The sequence below is a fragment of the Acromyrmex echinatior genome, chromosome 9 (assembly GCF_024713525.1).
Source record: "Acromyrmex echinatior isolate Ae372 chromosome 9, ASM2471352v2, whole genome shotgun sequence".
Classification (NCBI taxonomy): domain Eukaryota; kingdom Metazoa; phylum Arthropoda; class Insecta; order Hymenoptera; family Formicidae; genus Acromyrmex; species Acromyrmex echinatior.
In genome coordinates, this window is record NC_141860.1 from 7,759,472 (window position 1) to 7,773,204 (window position 13,733).

The window sequence follows — 13,733 nt, forward strand, 5'->3', positions numbered from 1 at the left end:
CATCTAAAAAGTATCCGCGGTTTTTGTCACTAGATGGTGTTGATGGTCAACACCATCTAGTGACAAAAAACCGCGGATACTTTTTAGATGACCCAATATTATAAATGTTTTTGTAATAAAGCATTTATATAAAATTATATATTTATGAAATATAATTATTACATAAAAAATTTTATTTTATTCTATTTATTAAAAACTATTATTGAATTTTTTTATTAAATATGTTTTCTAGATACTTGAAATAGTAGAAAATTCATTCTTTCTTGTGAGAAAAATAATTACATTTGAAAAATGCGCCTTAAGAATAAAATGCAATATAGGGAAATTTCAGAACTTCGTCTTTTTGTCATGTGCTATAATAGAATGTTTAGGAGCTTCGCATAATAAAAGGAACAGAACAAAAAATAAAAATTTCAATTTATCAGAAATCATGTATTGTGGAATATACAATTTCTGATAGGTTGAAATTCTTATTCTCGGTTCTCTATTTGTTGTTCCTTTTATTGTGCGGAGCCTATTAGTATGTTACTAAATCCCTAGACACTGCGAAAGGATAACAATAGAAATAATTCGATTTCAACTCATCAGAAACTGTATATTCCAATGTATCTGATTTCTGATGGGTTGAAAAATCATGTTATTTCTTTTGGATTGTTCTGGCTGCATTGAGTGCGTTCAGCGGACTCAACAGTTGAGTGAGCGTTCACTGTTATTGGTGTATTCTTTTAGCTCATCCAATCAGAATTTTAGATCTAGAAGAATACATCAATAACAGCGAGCGGTCACTAAACTTGAATCTGTTGAATGTGCCATTGTGTCTGGAGTTTAACGATTGCATGCGGATCGAGTATAACCTATATAGATTTTTGTTTACTGTATCTGACTGTATCCTTCATTAACTAGTGGAAGGCAAAATATTGTTTACTGACTTGACTAATATAAACTTGACTAAGTGATAAGTTTATTTAATACTTTCTCAAAAATTTAAATTGAATTATATATTTATAATATTATTTCAATTAATGCTTAATCATGTTTTACCATGTAAGTTAATTTCATATATTTCTACTATCAATTAATCAAATTCAAAAGAACAAAATTAATTGCTTTTTAATTTTTTAAATAAATATAGATTTCTTTAGAACATGAGATTTTGTTACATCCCCGATACTTTGGTCCCCAATTACTCGACACTGTAAAACAAAAACTCTATACAGAGGTAGAAGGGACTTGTACAGGAAAGTAAGTATTTTTTGTATATTTTAATATTAAAAAGTTTCGAAACCTTAAGTTATGTTAACTTTATATGCTTGTTTAGATATGGCTTTGTCGTAGCTGTCACGACAATTGATAATATAGGAGCTGGTATTATACAACCAGGACAAGGTTTTGTAGTATATCCAGTCAAGTATAAAGCGATTGTATTCAGGCCATTCAAGGGTGAAGTGCTAGATGCGATTGTGACTCAAGTGAATAAGGTAGGAACAAATAGATGCTTTTTCAAGAATATAGAATGATCTGTTTAAACATTCGTTTTCTTCTTTTTCTTTATATTTATATCTGGTCTATATTAACCTTTCTCATATGCTTGTGGTTCGCATTAATTATTCAATTGCCACGAGCATATAGAACTTAGTTTTAAACAATGATTCCAAACAATGAATTTTTGAGAGGCATTTTTGTGGGCAAGGATACTTTCGAGAGGTTGCCGACCTTTTCCGAGAGGAATTACGAGCATAAATATTTTGGTTCCTACTGGGATCGAATTTGGGAACTCTGGCATGATAGACGCTGTCTACCATATCACGCTCGCGCTCAACATTCGTTCATTAATTGTTAAACTTGATGTCTCACGATTGTCACATTTACAGGTTGGAATGTTTGCTGAAATAGGTCCACTTTCATGCTTTATATCTCATCACGTAAGTAATAATTATGAAATATAGTAATTAAGTATATGTTACATATATGACATAAATATTATATAAATTTAAATTCCTATAGTCAATTCCAGAGGATATGCAGTTCTGTCCAAATGTGAATCCAGCCTGTTACAAATCAAAAGAAGAAGTAAGTCATGTCATAAAACGTTGCTTGTTGCAACAAAACTTTTGTAATTGTGAGAGTAATAAATTCGAACATATCTTTCAGGACGTAGTTATTCAAGCAGATGATGAAATTAGACTGAAAATTGTGGGCACAAGAGTTGATGCCACGGGAATTGTAAGTATTAAATTAACACTGAATCTTTTTGTATTACATCAATTTACATACATATAATTTTTTGTTTCAGTTTGCTATTGGCACGTTAATGGACGATTACTTAGGTAACAGAATATTTAACATTATTGTTTTGCAAGGCATTTAAATGATATATTTATAATTTATTTTTCCTTTTTTCAGGCCTCGTATGCAACTAGCATTGCTACAATCTGTGTCTTATTTAAAAATATTTATTAGTTTATCTGAATATATTTTATATTTTGAAAACGATACAAGTGTTTTAAAATATTTTCTATCTTTTTATAAGTGTAAGATCGATGTAATCAATCCGACAAAAAGATATGAAAATATAATAATAGTATATAAAATCATATTTAGATAGAACGGTAACAATTTAGACATCTTTTATAATTGTCAGAATAATGAATTAAAACAACTCTCAAAGAAATTATAAATTGTGATAATGTAATATTTATAAAATAAAATTAAGTACAAAATTATATATATATATATATATATATAAACTAATGATAGCTTGTGTTATAAACAATCTATAGAGGCAAAACAAATGATGATACATAGCCTTATTAATTCTGGTAACAATTGTCTCATTTTCTAACATTTTTTAAATATACTGTAATATAATTGTCATATCTTTTTACGGAAACACTAATGCAAAATTATATGGACATTGCTATTACTAAGCAATTAAAAAATCAGATATAGGTAGTTTATAATCATACAAAGATATTGTTTAGGTAATGTACATTTTTTTTAATTCACATATTTCTCATTTACTACCAACCATTATTTCATAAAGATTTGCAATGAAATTGATACGCCAGCAACGTGCGAAACCACTGACTGTGGAAAAAAGCATTCTTATTCTGTTCGTTGTGATGATTTGAATAAAATCGTATAATTCCATCAGCCGGCAGTGATTACAACGATTTTTCAATTCATAGAATCTTCGTTGTTACCAAATATATTTACAAGATTTGTGAATAGCGCTAATTTCGGTGCGATACGTAGATCTTCCTTTTTCGTGATTGTATCTTGATCGGGCATCATCTTGTCCGCAATATGCTTATAAATTTTGCCGTTAGCATTAACATAAAAAGTAGAGAAGCCATCGTACCATCTGAAATAGTTTCCATACATATTATTTTCATAGTTTCTATAAGGAAAATTAGTTAAAGGGAATTTAAATATTTTATTTTTTCTTGAAGATAGAATAAAAAAATCTCTAATATGAAATTAGAAAAGTAAAGTTCTTTTCAAATACAGTAAAAACTTCAATTAATTGGAATTAATGTTTGCGAGAATTTATGACAATTGTATTACAATGTTTTTGTTAACATGAATTTTGTAATACAGATGATACTTACATATCGCGATTGGTACTTATGGCATCTTGTATTTTCCAAAATTTATACTTCCAAAACATAGTAAACACGTTCCAGCCCGTGACACCTCGTATACGCCAACGAACCTGTACGGTATCGCTTTCAGGATGCATTGTTATTTTTATGATATCTAATTTGACATATGCAAATTTCATGTGACCAATTATCCTAAGCAGTATTAACTGTTTAACATAATTGTTAAGCCCCCTGTAATATTTTTTAAATAGATATATGAAAAAATAGCAATATTTAAAATGTAGACATTCCTTATTATTTTAGAAATTATTACATAAATTAATTTATGTAATAAAATTAATTTACCTTGTTGTTACTCCTCTAATATTGTTAATAAAAACTAGATCATCAGTATATATCGAAGTGTTCAAAGGTTTCACAAACAGCTTTGGTAACTACAAACAATATTTCAATCAGAAAATAATAGTTTAGCCCAGAGAATTGTCTAGCATAAGAGAATCTCTTATCCTAGACAACTATACTTCAGAAAATTGTCTCAGATTTATTGTACTTCGTTTCTGAAGGAGCGTAATTGTAAGTTCGAATTAAAGTCAGTGAAAGTAGTATAAATAATTCTAAAATTTCCTGTAAATTATATGACATACATCTTGACTAAGACAATCGACTATAGATTGTAGTTGTTCCTGCGATGGTTTATCCTCGTTTTCTTGTAGTGACTGTTGCGAGTTCATTTTTAGAGTATTGCTTGTATCAGCAGAAATAAATAAGATATTTTTATCAATAATTGTTTCTTGACTACTGTGTAAACTTTCTAAAGAAATCACTCTATTATTACATAGAAATGAATTATCATTATCATTTCCTATAACACTTTGTGCCTGAAACATTTTAACATTGTTTGACATGATTCCTGTAGGAGCTAAGTGATTCCTGCCTTTCAAAAAGGCAATACTGAGTCTCTGTGACTTGTGCAGCCTGCGTGGGCTTTGGACCCAATACATCATTGTATTCTTGCTCTCATCGTCAGAGTATCGTTTGGCTAGCTTTTTATTCCATTGATTGTGAACAAGATAAGTCAACGATAAACTTGGAGGAAATGTACATCCCGCAAAAGGTACCAACTTTTCTGTGGTGTTTGCTCTTACAGACAGTGTTCTCTGTGTACCCAAGAACTGAAAATTTATAGATATGGTAAGATTCTACAACAATATGTAAAAAGCAGTATGTAGTTGTACAAAGTTATAACATAAAAGATTATAAATTGGAAATTATTCAGATTAAAATATAAATAACAATAGTTCTATATATAGAATGTCTCAACTACTATATTTCCTCTTAAGAATATATTCTTGAAGTAATTTTGAGACGAAAATATAATACAAAAATATCAAGACTGCAATAATGTTTTGAATTATAAGCTAACTTTAAATGCTATAAGTTCAAAACCATTTTACTTTTATAGCCTCTATTATTATTTCTTAATTCTTTCCATCCAATTTAGAAATAATAATAGAGACTATAAAAGTAAAATGGCTTTTGACTTATAAGCATTTAAAGTTAGCTTATAATTCAAAAAATTATTGTAGTCTCGACATTTTTATATTAGGATCTTTGTTTTAAAATTACCTCAAGAATACATTCTTAAGAGGAAATGTGAAAAACCCTGTGTATGTGTGTGTGTGTGTGTGTGTGTGTGTGTGTATGTGTGTGTGTTAGATTTATTAGCACTCATGTTATAATGGTTTCTATTTTTAAACTTAGATTACTTAAGTTTAGTTCGTAGTTTAGTCAACTGTTAGAAGCTTATTATCATAAATTTATATTTCTTGTATTTTTACTACAGAAAAATTCGCTTGAAATAAGTCTATAATTGAAAGAAAAAATGCGTGATATTTCCGAAACATTCTGTACACTATATATCAACAAACAGTCTGATGTGTACATACAAGCATTTTTATTTTTGCGACAACGTGACGTGCCCTCAAATCACTCTTTAATCATTACGACTTAACAAGAATCGGAGGCTCGGATTTCGCCGCTGTCGCAAAAATTATAACAAAAATTCGTGTTCTGTGGATCGGCGAGTTTTAACGTTGTTGTCGTTACGGAATCACGCGATTATATAAGCATTTGGAGGTTAGAACAGTTAGTCGTTGGCAGGTATCGTTTACACGCTACGACACGAAGACTTGCCAAACGGAATCGGTCACACGACGCACCTGCTTTAGGAAGGCGGATGACTCGATGTTCTTCTGTAGCTGATTACGATTGAGTTTTGATGGTGTTTTTCGGCTGCTGCCGCCGCTTACGAGCGACGACAGCCGGCCGGGTAACGTGCGAAAACACAAAGACATGTTACGCGATCGCGCGTGACGAGAGCTTATTCAGATCAACGACATACTCCACGATCTGCAAAAATAATGCAACACGGTGTGTCAAGTCACTGTTAACTACTATGCGATGCTTTACGCGTGCTTTTCAACACGATCTTGCGCGGTCCGCAGTTATCCTTTCCGGCTGTTTCCGGTTCGAAGAATTCGGACACGTTCTTGTGCGCTTCACGAGATAGCGCTTCATAAGGTAGCGCCAAAATGTACATATTTTTAAAATAGTTCGAAATTCGCTGTACACAATATTTTTTTATTTTGTATGGCTGTGAAATTTTATGTAAATTTCTGATAATGAAATAAAATCGCGGGCGAATATAAAGCATCGTCCCGTACTAAATCCATAATTTATTTAATATTTTATAATATGTTTATGTATATTTATATGTTACGAATCTGTTAAAAAATGCAAAATGTAATTAATCTGTAAAAGTCAATGAAAATATAATATTATAAATTTTGTAGATTAAATCATAATAGAGCAAATATTAGTCGATTATTTTCTTAGAAATTATAACACAATATTTGTATATTAATATTTTATTTTTTTATTGACAAATTTATTGTAAATCAAAAACTAATAACACCAACGACATTGTTGAATTTTAATATAAATAAAATGTATGTAATACATAATATATGTAAATGTAAAGTGTAATAAAACTCATTTTTTATATTCCTTCATTTCAAGATAATAATTTTACATGTGTCAATATATGCAGCATATTCTAAGACTTAATTTTACCTTGTGTTATTCTGTAACATAATAACTTTATAAGTACATATTATGAAAATTTTGTTCCCAAACTCAATTCTCATTAATAATATGTACATACATGCACATAGATAAATCATTCTTGACTCAATTTACATTTATTTTTAATATTATAAATATGTAATTAAATATCTTTCTTCGCGCATTAAGTTCTAAAACCAACTGAATTTTATATATCTATGAACTATTTTATATATTATTTTATCTCTATACTAAGTTAAGTACTTATATCGCTCATTTCAGATCTTGGATCAGACTTTCTAATTTATTTTATAAATTTTATCTCCTAAAGAATTCTTTCTAAAAATAATACTTATATTAACAAATTCAATGCTTACGTTCTAATATCTAATTTAATTATCTTAACATTTAACGGAAAACCATCTCCATTCTACTGGAGATACCATCTTTAGTATCTCCATTCTATAATTCTTTGCATCATTTTCTTCGTTTTTTTCTTTTTATTTTCAACTTTTCTAAGCATACAAGATCTGCTTCAAAATGAGATCATGGTCTTTTATATTAATCTACCATTTAAATGTTTCTAGATATACTATATTATTTGCTATAATTATTCTTCACCGAGGCTCAATTTTTGCTTAATTTCCAATGCGAGTTTGTAACCGAGTTCCGGTCGTCGGTCTCTTCCTTCCACCATAGCCTTCACCTGGCTGGAATTCACTATCACGCCATTGCTGCCTATTACAGTGGCCTTGGTCTTCTCAATGTCAACGAGGTCCACGCCACGACTGCAGTCATCGATTAGTATAGTGCGATAACCGCTAGTAAGCGCATCCACTGCAGTAGCGCCCACGCAAACGTCATAGGCCAATCCACAGATATAGATATCGGTGGCGCTTTTTTCCTGCAGCTGCGACGACAGCGTGGTCTCGGTGAGCTTCTTGTTGTCCCAAAACACTGAATACGAGTCGACTTCTGGATTCGTGCCCTTGTAGATCTTGATCGCTTTGTTAACGATCTTCAGGTCCTTATGGAGCTCGGCACCCCAAGAATCCTGTACGCAATGACGAGGCCACAGGCGTTGCTTCAACAACGGTGGTCCTTGAAACGTTACTGTGTCGTATACCCGCGCCGCTTCCTTCGAGATATTGCTGCTAATGTCTACCTTTCTGCGATAACGACATTTGCTAATAAATATCAATATGCAAAGATTTTCTTTCCGCTATTTTTTTTTTCTTTACAATTATCTGTTTCGTACTTTTATATCAAGTTTTGATACTTTGATAAAAATAGAGCAGTTGAATATATAAAATTTAATATTTTAAGATTTAAGTTTGTATAGATACATCTTAAGTAAAGGTATAATAGACTTTAAATTTTGCATTTTGCAATATGTTGAGATATAATTACCTCAAGTGCAAATTATCAACGAAGGATACATGGTCCACGGGATGCCAGTCCAGGGAATAAAACACTGCATCGAACGGTACAGTTTCCAACAATTGGTTAATTGGATCGATTACTTCCGAACCATCGTGTTGCGCAGCGCACTGCTTTATATTTAAGGAGCCTGTTATAAAATCATTTTGCACATCCACAATTAAGAAAGCGCTTTTGGGACGCGTGCATACTTTAATCCATCGGTTCCAGCACACCTACGTTGGACCAATAAAAATAATTTTATATAAGTATATATATAAGTATTAAGTCATTGTTTTGAATACATCAATTCAGATATTTATTAACACTTTTGGTAACTAAATAATTTAAAAAAGAAAACAAAATACTTAAATATAAAATTGATTAATATCATTATATAGATATCCTATTATCTTCTCAGATAAGATAGCAAGAAAAAAATTGTTAAAAAAATATAACTAATAATATACTTTTTATTTAAAAAAAGTTTAAATTTAAATTATTTTTTTCTATATTTGATATCTTAAGCTCTCTCTTAAAATGCGTTATTATAAGTTAATTAATAACATAATGAGCATTCCTTATATACCTCAAATTCTTCTCGGTCGATCAGGCCGTCGCCTTTGAGATCGAAGATTGAATACACCTCGCGCAGTTGATCCTCCTCGAGGCCGTAAATCTTGCCGCGGTCATTTCGAAACAATGCGCGACATATGAGATCAAATTCGGAAATTGACAGGAATCCATCGCCGTCTTTATCGAAAGCGTTGAAACACGCGTCCATGTCTCTCTATTTGCCGACTACCTGTTTCCAAGTTCCACTTGTTTAATCAATACTCAGATTAGCGTCTGTCCGATCACTTTACACCTGGACCGTTCAGACAAATATAGATCTATCGACGAAAATACTGCAATATTTTATATATAATACTTATCGCTGTTATCTGCAATATGTTATAATCTAACCACTCGATTCTCTCGAAGAGAATAAGTATTCTACAAGTATCGATTTTTGTCACCAAATCGATTTATTATCAAATAGCTCGGTGTATTACAATATTACATAAAAAATTGTTTTATTTATCATGTCTTTTACATTTCAAGATTGCAAATGAAAGGATTAATTTTATTCCTTTACTATAGTTTTAGACTTCTATCTCATAATTATATCATTTCGCATTACAGTATTATTTCATTTGTGCCGTGATATTACATAGACCGCGCGAGTCTCTGATGCGTTAACAGCGACACGTCGACCATCGCTTCGGGATGCAACAACTCGTGTATGTCGTACTTAAAGGATTCTTCGTAAGCATACGTCACGGAGGTATCGGATAATAGCATGTTGCATTGCGCCAGGATCAAGATGCAATTACGTAACCGTGTGCAAACATTGCGATTTTCTATAGGAATTTTCGACAGATCCTCTGTGAAACCACCCTCGGATTTATCGACATTTTGAATGTTTGCACTGATCCATACGTAACCGTTATAACCGAGTATCAAAATGGCTCCACTCTCTAGAGTATGATAGTGTGTCTTCTTGCGTTGAATTAACATCGGTGGTACTTTTAACATTATCCCCTGCGATAGTTTGCCATACTTCAATACTCGCGTATGTAGAGAGAGTGAGCCGTCTGCGAAGATTGATTGCACTTCTGCACAAATCAGATCTCCTTCCTGCAAATACCTGCGCATCGTCTGTTCATCTTCGGCAGATCTTCTTCTCTGCAAGTTTAAAGAGTATTCAAATACGTATGATATATTGAAAGCTGTTACATTTTTTTATTATTTTGACACTTTGCTAAATAAAAGTTTTATAAAAAAAACTTAATTATAAGAGTATTTAATAATTCTGAAATATATTTTGATTAATATTCAACTACATTAAAGAATAATAATAATAATAAATAATAAAATTATTTTTTTCAAAGTAAAAAAATAATTTATTATATTAATATCCAATAAAAATAAGCCAATTTAATAAGCCAAAACCAAACATATATAAAAATAAAAAGTTATTATAAATTAAAGAAAATAATAATTACGTTTTTTTTCTAAATTCTAAAGATATAAAGAGTATTCATATAGATTCTAAGATCAGTATTCATATTCAGTTCTTATATTCAATATTCATAGTCAGTTCTTATATTCAAAAGCATCTTAAGCTCAGTTTTGAGATGTCACGAATCAATCAAAAAGCCGTATTAATATCTTAAAACATTACTTAAGATGGTCTTCAAATAAAAATCGACTATGAATACCAGCCTAAGACTAACTTAAATGTCATAAAAAACTTAAATCTCAAGGCTTAAATTTCAAATTTTTATACAAATATTTAAAAAATATAGAAGTGTTTCATTTATATATATATATATATATATATATATCTTACCAATTCACCACCAGGCAAATTAACACTGGACAACAACAGGACAGCATCAAGCTTAGCATTTATATCAACTTTCCAACGCTTCTGTTGTACTTCCGTTATCCTTCCTACGACAAGATCTCCGATCTCTCCATTATAACGTGCCTTCAAGGGTCTAATCGATATAAGTTTGTTCACCTTTTCTAAGACTCCAGCGACTGATGCACGCAACGTTTTCTCATCATCAACGTAAGTTCCATGGCCTCTTAAATAATCAGTTCCAATCAAACAATTATATTGTAGTTTCACAATCCTGTGTTGCGTAAAATCAAAGCAGCCAACTATCTACCTCAAAAAATCCGGTTGACTGGATATCTCCTCGCCAGGAGTGTAGAGCCGTGGCTGGATGCCATTATTCGTTATTAGATTGAAATCTACTCTGTTTACCGCCAGACGTACATTAATAGGCGAATATTGAGCCATCATACAATAATATTGACCAAATTTAATTGCCCGATTGCTCTCACCTTTCAACGGCTTAATTTTTTTTGGTTAAGCGTCACCGGGTCGTAAATGTCGTTGAACTATCAACAGATTGACGACATATTCCTTACTTAGAAGAGTCATGGTGCCACTCTTGAGTTATGAGTGCCACATCACCAATTTTAATATGCAATTTTTTCATTGGAGCTCATTGGATGTTCCGCATAATAAAAGGAATAGAGAAGAGAGAACAGAGAATAAGAATTTCAAGCTATCAGAAATCATATATTGTGGAATACAATACATGATTCCTAATAGGTTGAATTCTTATTTTCTGTTCTCTGTTCCCTGTTCCTTTTATTGTGCAGAACCCCTAAGAATTTCAACCTATCAGAAATCATGTGTTGTGGAATACACAGTTTCTGATAGGTTAAAATTCTTGTTCTCTATTCTCTTTTCCTTTTATTGTGCGGAGCCCCTTACTGTTTGTAAAATCATAAATATATCAGCTCGCATCAAAACTAAGGTTATTGTGTATTTTTATCGTATAAGGAGCGAGTTATTCTAAATATTTATCAAATATTTATGTAATGAAAGAGAGAGATTAAGCTGATTCTACAATGAGTAGTCGGAAATTATAAGTTTTAATAGTCTTAATTTAAATAGATGATTGATTTTTCGCACCTACGACTGCGATTGATTTGGTTTCTAGTTTTAAGAATAAGAAAAAGATCAAGAATAAGTTGAACCGAGATTATTAATCCACATTGATAGAAACGGGCATTAGTCATACAAGTTGATTATTGGCCAACTTCATCGATTCATGATAAGATTTAGGACTACCAACTACTGACTTATTGTAGAATTAGTATTATGGATAATACAATAGAAAATGCAGAAGATTTGGATGATGAATGTCCGACAAAACAAGCTAAAAATATGTCTTTCGAGAGTAAGTTATATTATAATATTATTAGGTAAAATGTCAGTAATATGTTAGCAGTTTATCAATAGATTTGAATAGAATTTTCATATAGATTATATTAATTTGCATCTACATTAAGCTCATGTTCTGTCAGTAGAGTCTGTTGATAACAAATTACCAGTAGAGAAACTACAAACAAAACCTATACATAATTTCACAATGAAATATTAATTAGCTATTGAATGATAAACTCTGCTTGGTTTCTATAGTTAATCTGCAATCGTACATTCTATTGTATGATTTCTACTGGCATCTATGAGCAGACTAATTTACAAGACCTATTTTTAACAGTTTTAATTATTTAGAATATTACTTATAATACAATTGAAAATTTTATCTGTATTTTTTATAATTTGGATTTCTTTTTTTCAGCTGCTTTTAGCAACTTGAAGAAATCTGAGTTTTTCACAGATTTGCCAGCTTCTAAGCCTGAAACTTCCACGGCAATATCTTCAAGTAGAACCAGCACTGTCCTTGTCAGTCCAAAGCAAGTAATACTGTTTTCTTATATTTTATAAAATATTATAATATAAATTTTTAAGAGTAAATATATTTTGCAAACTGTACACTAATCAAAGTTAATAATATATTTTTATAGAAAGTAAATTTGTCAATAAAATTTAAAACATGTTATATTAAAACTTAATTTTAAAAATGTATAATATTTTTTCTTTCTCTCCAGAAAGGCAATCCGTTATTAAAGTTTATAACAAATGTATTATGGGAATATTCCGACATTGTGCCAGATTATGTAATGGGAAAAACTACATGTGCTCTTTTCTTATCAATTCGTTATCACCAACTAAATCCTGATTATATTCATGAAAGACTTAAGTTGTTGGGCAATGCGTATAACTTACGAGTGCTTTTAGTACAGGTATATAACTACAATTTATATATTTGTTTTATAAAAATATAATTGACTATTAATATAATTCTTTATACAACATTAATTATGATTAGGCGTAATTATATTATTTATTTCTATTATATGCATTCAATTTATAATTTCTTAAGTTTTGTATAAATTAGAAATTTTGTAATTTTTTGTATCTATATTAGACTTTTTTATTCAATTAGATTGATGTCCCCGAGCCTCATCATGCTTTGAAACATTTAACAAGGATTTCCATTTTGGCAGACTTGACAATAATGTTAGCATGGAATGCAGAGGATGCAGGAAAAATTATTGAAACTTATAAAATATATGAAAACAAGCCCCCTGATAATATCATGGAACGCAGCGAAACAGCACCTTATCAAAAAGTAATTATTATCTACTAAAATATATATATATAGATATATTTTAAAAATATGTATATATTTTATATATATGTATATATTAGAGAAATATTTATATAATAAATATTCGTTACAGTTGGTTAATGCTTTAACGACAGTAAGATCTGTCAACAAAACCGATGCAACAACTCTTCTAACAACTTTTGGCACATTAGCTAACATTGTAAGAGCACAACCCAACACTTTAACCTTATGTCCAGGATTTGGTCTACATAAAGCTCAAAAACTTCATAAGGTTTTGCATGAATCTTTTCTATGCACACCAAAACTCTCTACAAAAAAATAAAATTTTCCAGTACATATATATTTAATATTTTACATTAAAGTTTTATATTAACTATAGAATTATTGCGCTACAATAAAATAATTAGATAAAGTCACAACATATACGCACAACCAAAAAATGTATATAATATTTATAAAAAATAAAATTTTTTAAATAAAT

The 13,733-nt window shown here is 30.4% G+C and overlaps 5 protein-coding genes across 6 annotated transcripts; 2 read left to right on the forward strand and 3 right to left on the reverse strand.

Annotated features, from left to right (window-relative positions):
- The first annotated feature begins 781 nt into the window (after window positions 1-781).
- Rpb7 (DNA-directed RNA polymerase II subunit RPB7) lies at window positions 782-2,498 on the forward strand. Its single transcript, XM_011058105.2, has 8 exons — window positions 782-1,044; window positions 1,133-1,242; window positions 1,319-1,478; window positions 1,872-1,922; window positions 2,005-2,070; window positions 2,152-2,223; window positions 2,294-2,327; window positions 2,404-2,498. The coding sequence occupies exons 1-8, from the start codon at window positions 1,033-1,035 to the stop codon at window positions 2,418-2,420; spliced, it is 522 nt and encodes a 173-aa protein (XP_011056407.1). The 5' UTR covers window positions 782-1,032; the 3' UTR covers window positions 2,421-2,498.
- A 475-nt stretch (window positions 2,499-2,973) lies between these two features.
- On the reverse strand, window positions 2,974-6,156 carry LOC105147229 (Uncharacterized protein C6orf136). Its single transcript, XM_011058106.2, has 5 exons — window positions 5,825-6,156; window positions 4,250-4,777; window positions 3,951-4,039; window positions 3,612-3,836; window positions 2,974-3,364 (listed from the first exon to the last, which is right to left on the reverse strand). Exons 1-5 carry the CDS (start codon window positions 5,957-5,959, stop codon window positions 3,178-3,180), a joined length of 1,164 nt encoding a protein of 387 aa, XP_011056408.1. The 5' UTR covers window positions 5,960-6,156; the 3' UTR covers window positions 2,974-3,177.
- Window positions 6,157-6,516: 360 nt separating this feature from the next.
- Window positions 6,517-9,018, reverse strand: LOC105147230 (uncharacterized). Its single transcript, XM_011058108.2, has 3 exons — window positions 8,737-9,018; window positions 8,139-8,383; window positions 6,517-7,897 (listed from the first exon to the last, which is right to left on the reverse strand). Exons 1-3 carry the CDS (start codon window positions 8,929-8,931, stop codon window positions 7,339-7,341), a joined length of 999 nt encoding a protein of 332 aa, XP_011056410.1. The 5' UTR covers window positions 8,932-9,018; the 3' UTR covers window positions 6,517-7,338.
- A 138-nt stretch (window positions 9,019-9,156) lies between these two features.
- On the reverse strand, window positions 9,157-11,163 carry LOC105147232 (exosome complex component RRP4). The gene is made up of 3 exons (XM_087409877.1): window positions 10,868-11,163; window positions 10,543-10,783; window positions 9,157-9,875 (listed from the first exon to the last, which is right to left on the reverse strand). The coding sequence occupies exons 1-3, from the start codon at window positions 11,002-11,004 to the stop codon at window positions 9,357-9,359; spliced, it is 897 nt and encodes a 298-aa protein (XP_087266003.1). The 5' UTR covers window positions 11,005-11,163; the 3' UTR covers window positions 9,157-9,356.
- On the forward strand, window positions 10,644-13,576 carry Ercc1 (DNA excision repair protein Ercc1). Of its 2 annotated transcripts, none has more exons than XM_011058110.2 (5): window positions 10,644-10,767; window positions 12,359-12,477; window positions 12,669-12,863; window positions 13,067-13,252; window positions 13,365-13,576. In XM_011058110.2, the coding sequence occupies exons 1-5, from the start codon at window positions 10,740-10,742 to the stop codon at window positions 13,572-13,574; spliced, it is 738 nt and encodes a 245-aa protein (XP_011056412.1). In that variant the 5' UTR covers window positions 10,644-10,739; the 3' UTR covers window positions 13,575-13,576. The 2 variants fall into 2 exon arrangements, with proteins under 2 accessions (XP_011056412.1, XP_011056411.1); XM_011058109.2 differs by lacking the exon at window positions 10,644-10,767 and adding an exon at window positions 11,506-11,953.
- The last annotated feature ends 157 nt before the right edge of the window (window positions 13,577-13,733 follow it).

Bases quoted from the DNA above. Each gene is read 5' to 3' on its own strand.
- Ercc1 (XM_011058109.2), top strand. From the start codon at position 11,875: ATGGATAATACAATAGAAAATGCAGAAGATTTGGATGATGAATGTCCG. The intron at 12,478-12,668 runs GTAATACTGTTT...CTTTCTCTCCAG, and splicing joins TCCTTGTCAGTCCAAAGCAA to AAAGGCAATCCGTTATTAAA. The intron at 13,253-13,364 runs GTAATTATTATC...TATTCGTTACAG, and splicing joins AAACAGCACCTTATCAAAAA to TTGGTTAATGCTTTAACGAC.
- LOC105147230 (XM_011058108.2), bottom strand. From the start codon at position 8,931: ATGGACGCGTGTTTCAACGCTTTCGATAAAGACGGCGATGGATTCCTG. The intron at 8,384-8,736 runs GTATATAAGGAA...GGTCCAACGTAG, and splicing joins TCGACCGAGAAGAATTTGAG to GTGTGCTGGAACCGATGGAT. The intron at 7,898-8,138 runs GTAATTATATCT...TCGTTATCGCAG, and splicing joins GTTGATAATTTGCACTTGAG to AAAGGTAGACATTAGCAGCA.
- LOC105147229 (XM_011058106.2), bottom strand. From the start codon at position 5,959: ATGTCTTTGTGTTTTCGCACGTTACCCGGCCGGCTGTCGTCGCTCGTA. The intron at 4,778-5,824 runs GTGCGTCGTGTG...ATAAATTTTCAG, and splicing joins CATCCGCCTTCCTAAAGCAG to TTCTTGGGTACACAGAGAAC. The intron at 3,365-3,611 runs GTAAGTATCATC...AAACTATTTCAG, and splicing joins ATAAGTACCAATCGCGATAT to ATGGTACGATGGCTTCTCTA.
- Rpb7 (XM_011058105.2), top strand. The intron at 1,243-1,318 runs GTAAGTATTTTT...ATGCTTGTTTAG, and splicing joins GAAGGGACTTGTACAGGAAA to ATATGGCTTTGTCGTAGCTG. The intron at 1,923-2,004 runs GTAAGTAATAAT...AAATTCCTATAG, and splicing joins CATGCTTTATATCTCATCAC to TCAATTCCAGAGGATATGCA.
- LOC105147232 (XM_087409877.1), bottom strand. From the start codon at position 11,004: ATGATGGCTCAATATTCGCCTATTAATGTACGTCTGGCGGTAAACAGA. The intron at 10,784-10,867 runs GTAGATAGTTGG...TGATTATTTAAG, and splicing joins AGTCAACCGGATTTTTTGAG to AGGCCATGGAACTTACGTTG. The intron at 9,876-10,542 runs GTAAGATATATA...TTAAACTTGCAG, and splicing joins ATTTGCCTGGTGGTGAATTG to AGAAGAAGATCTGCCGAAGA.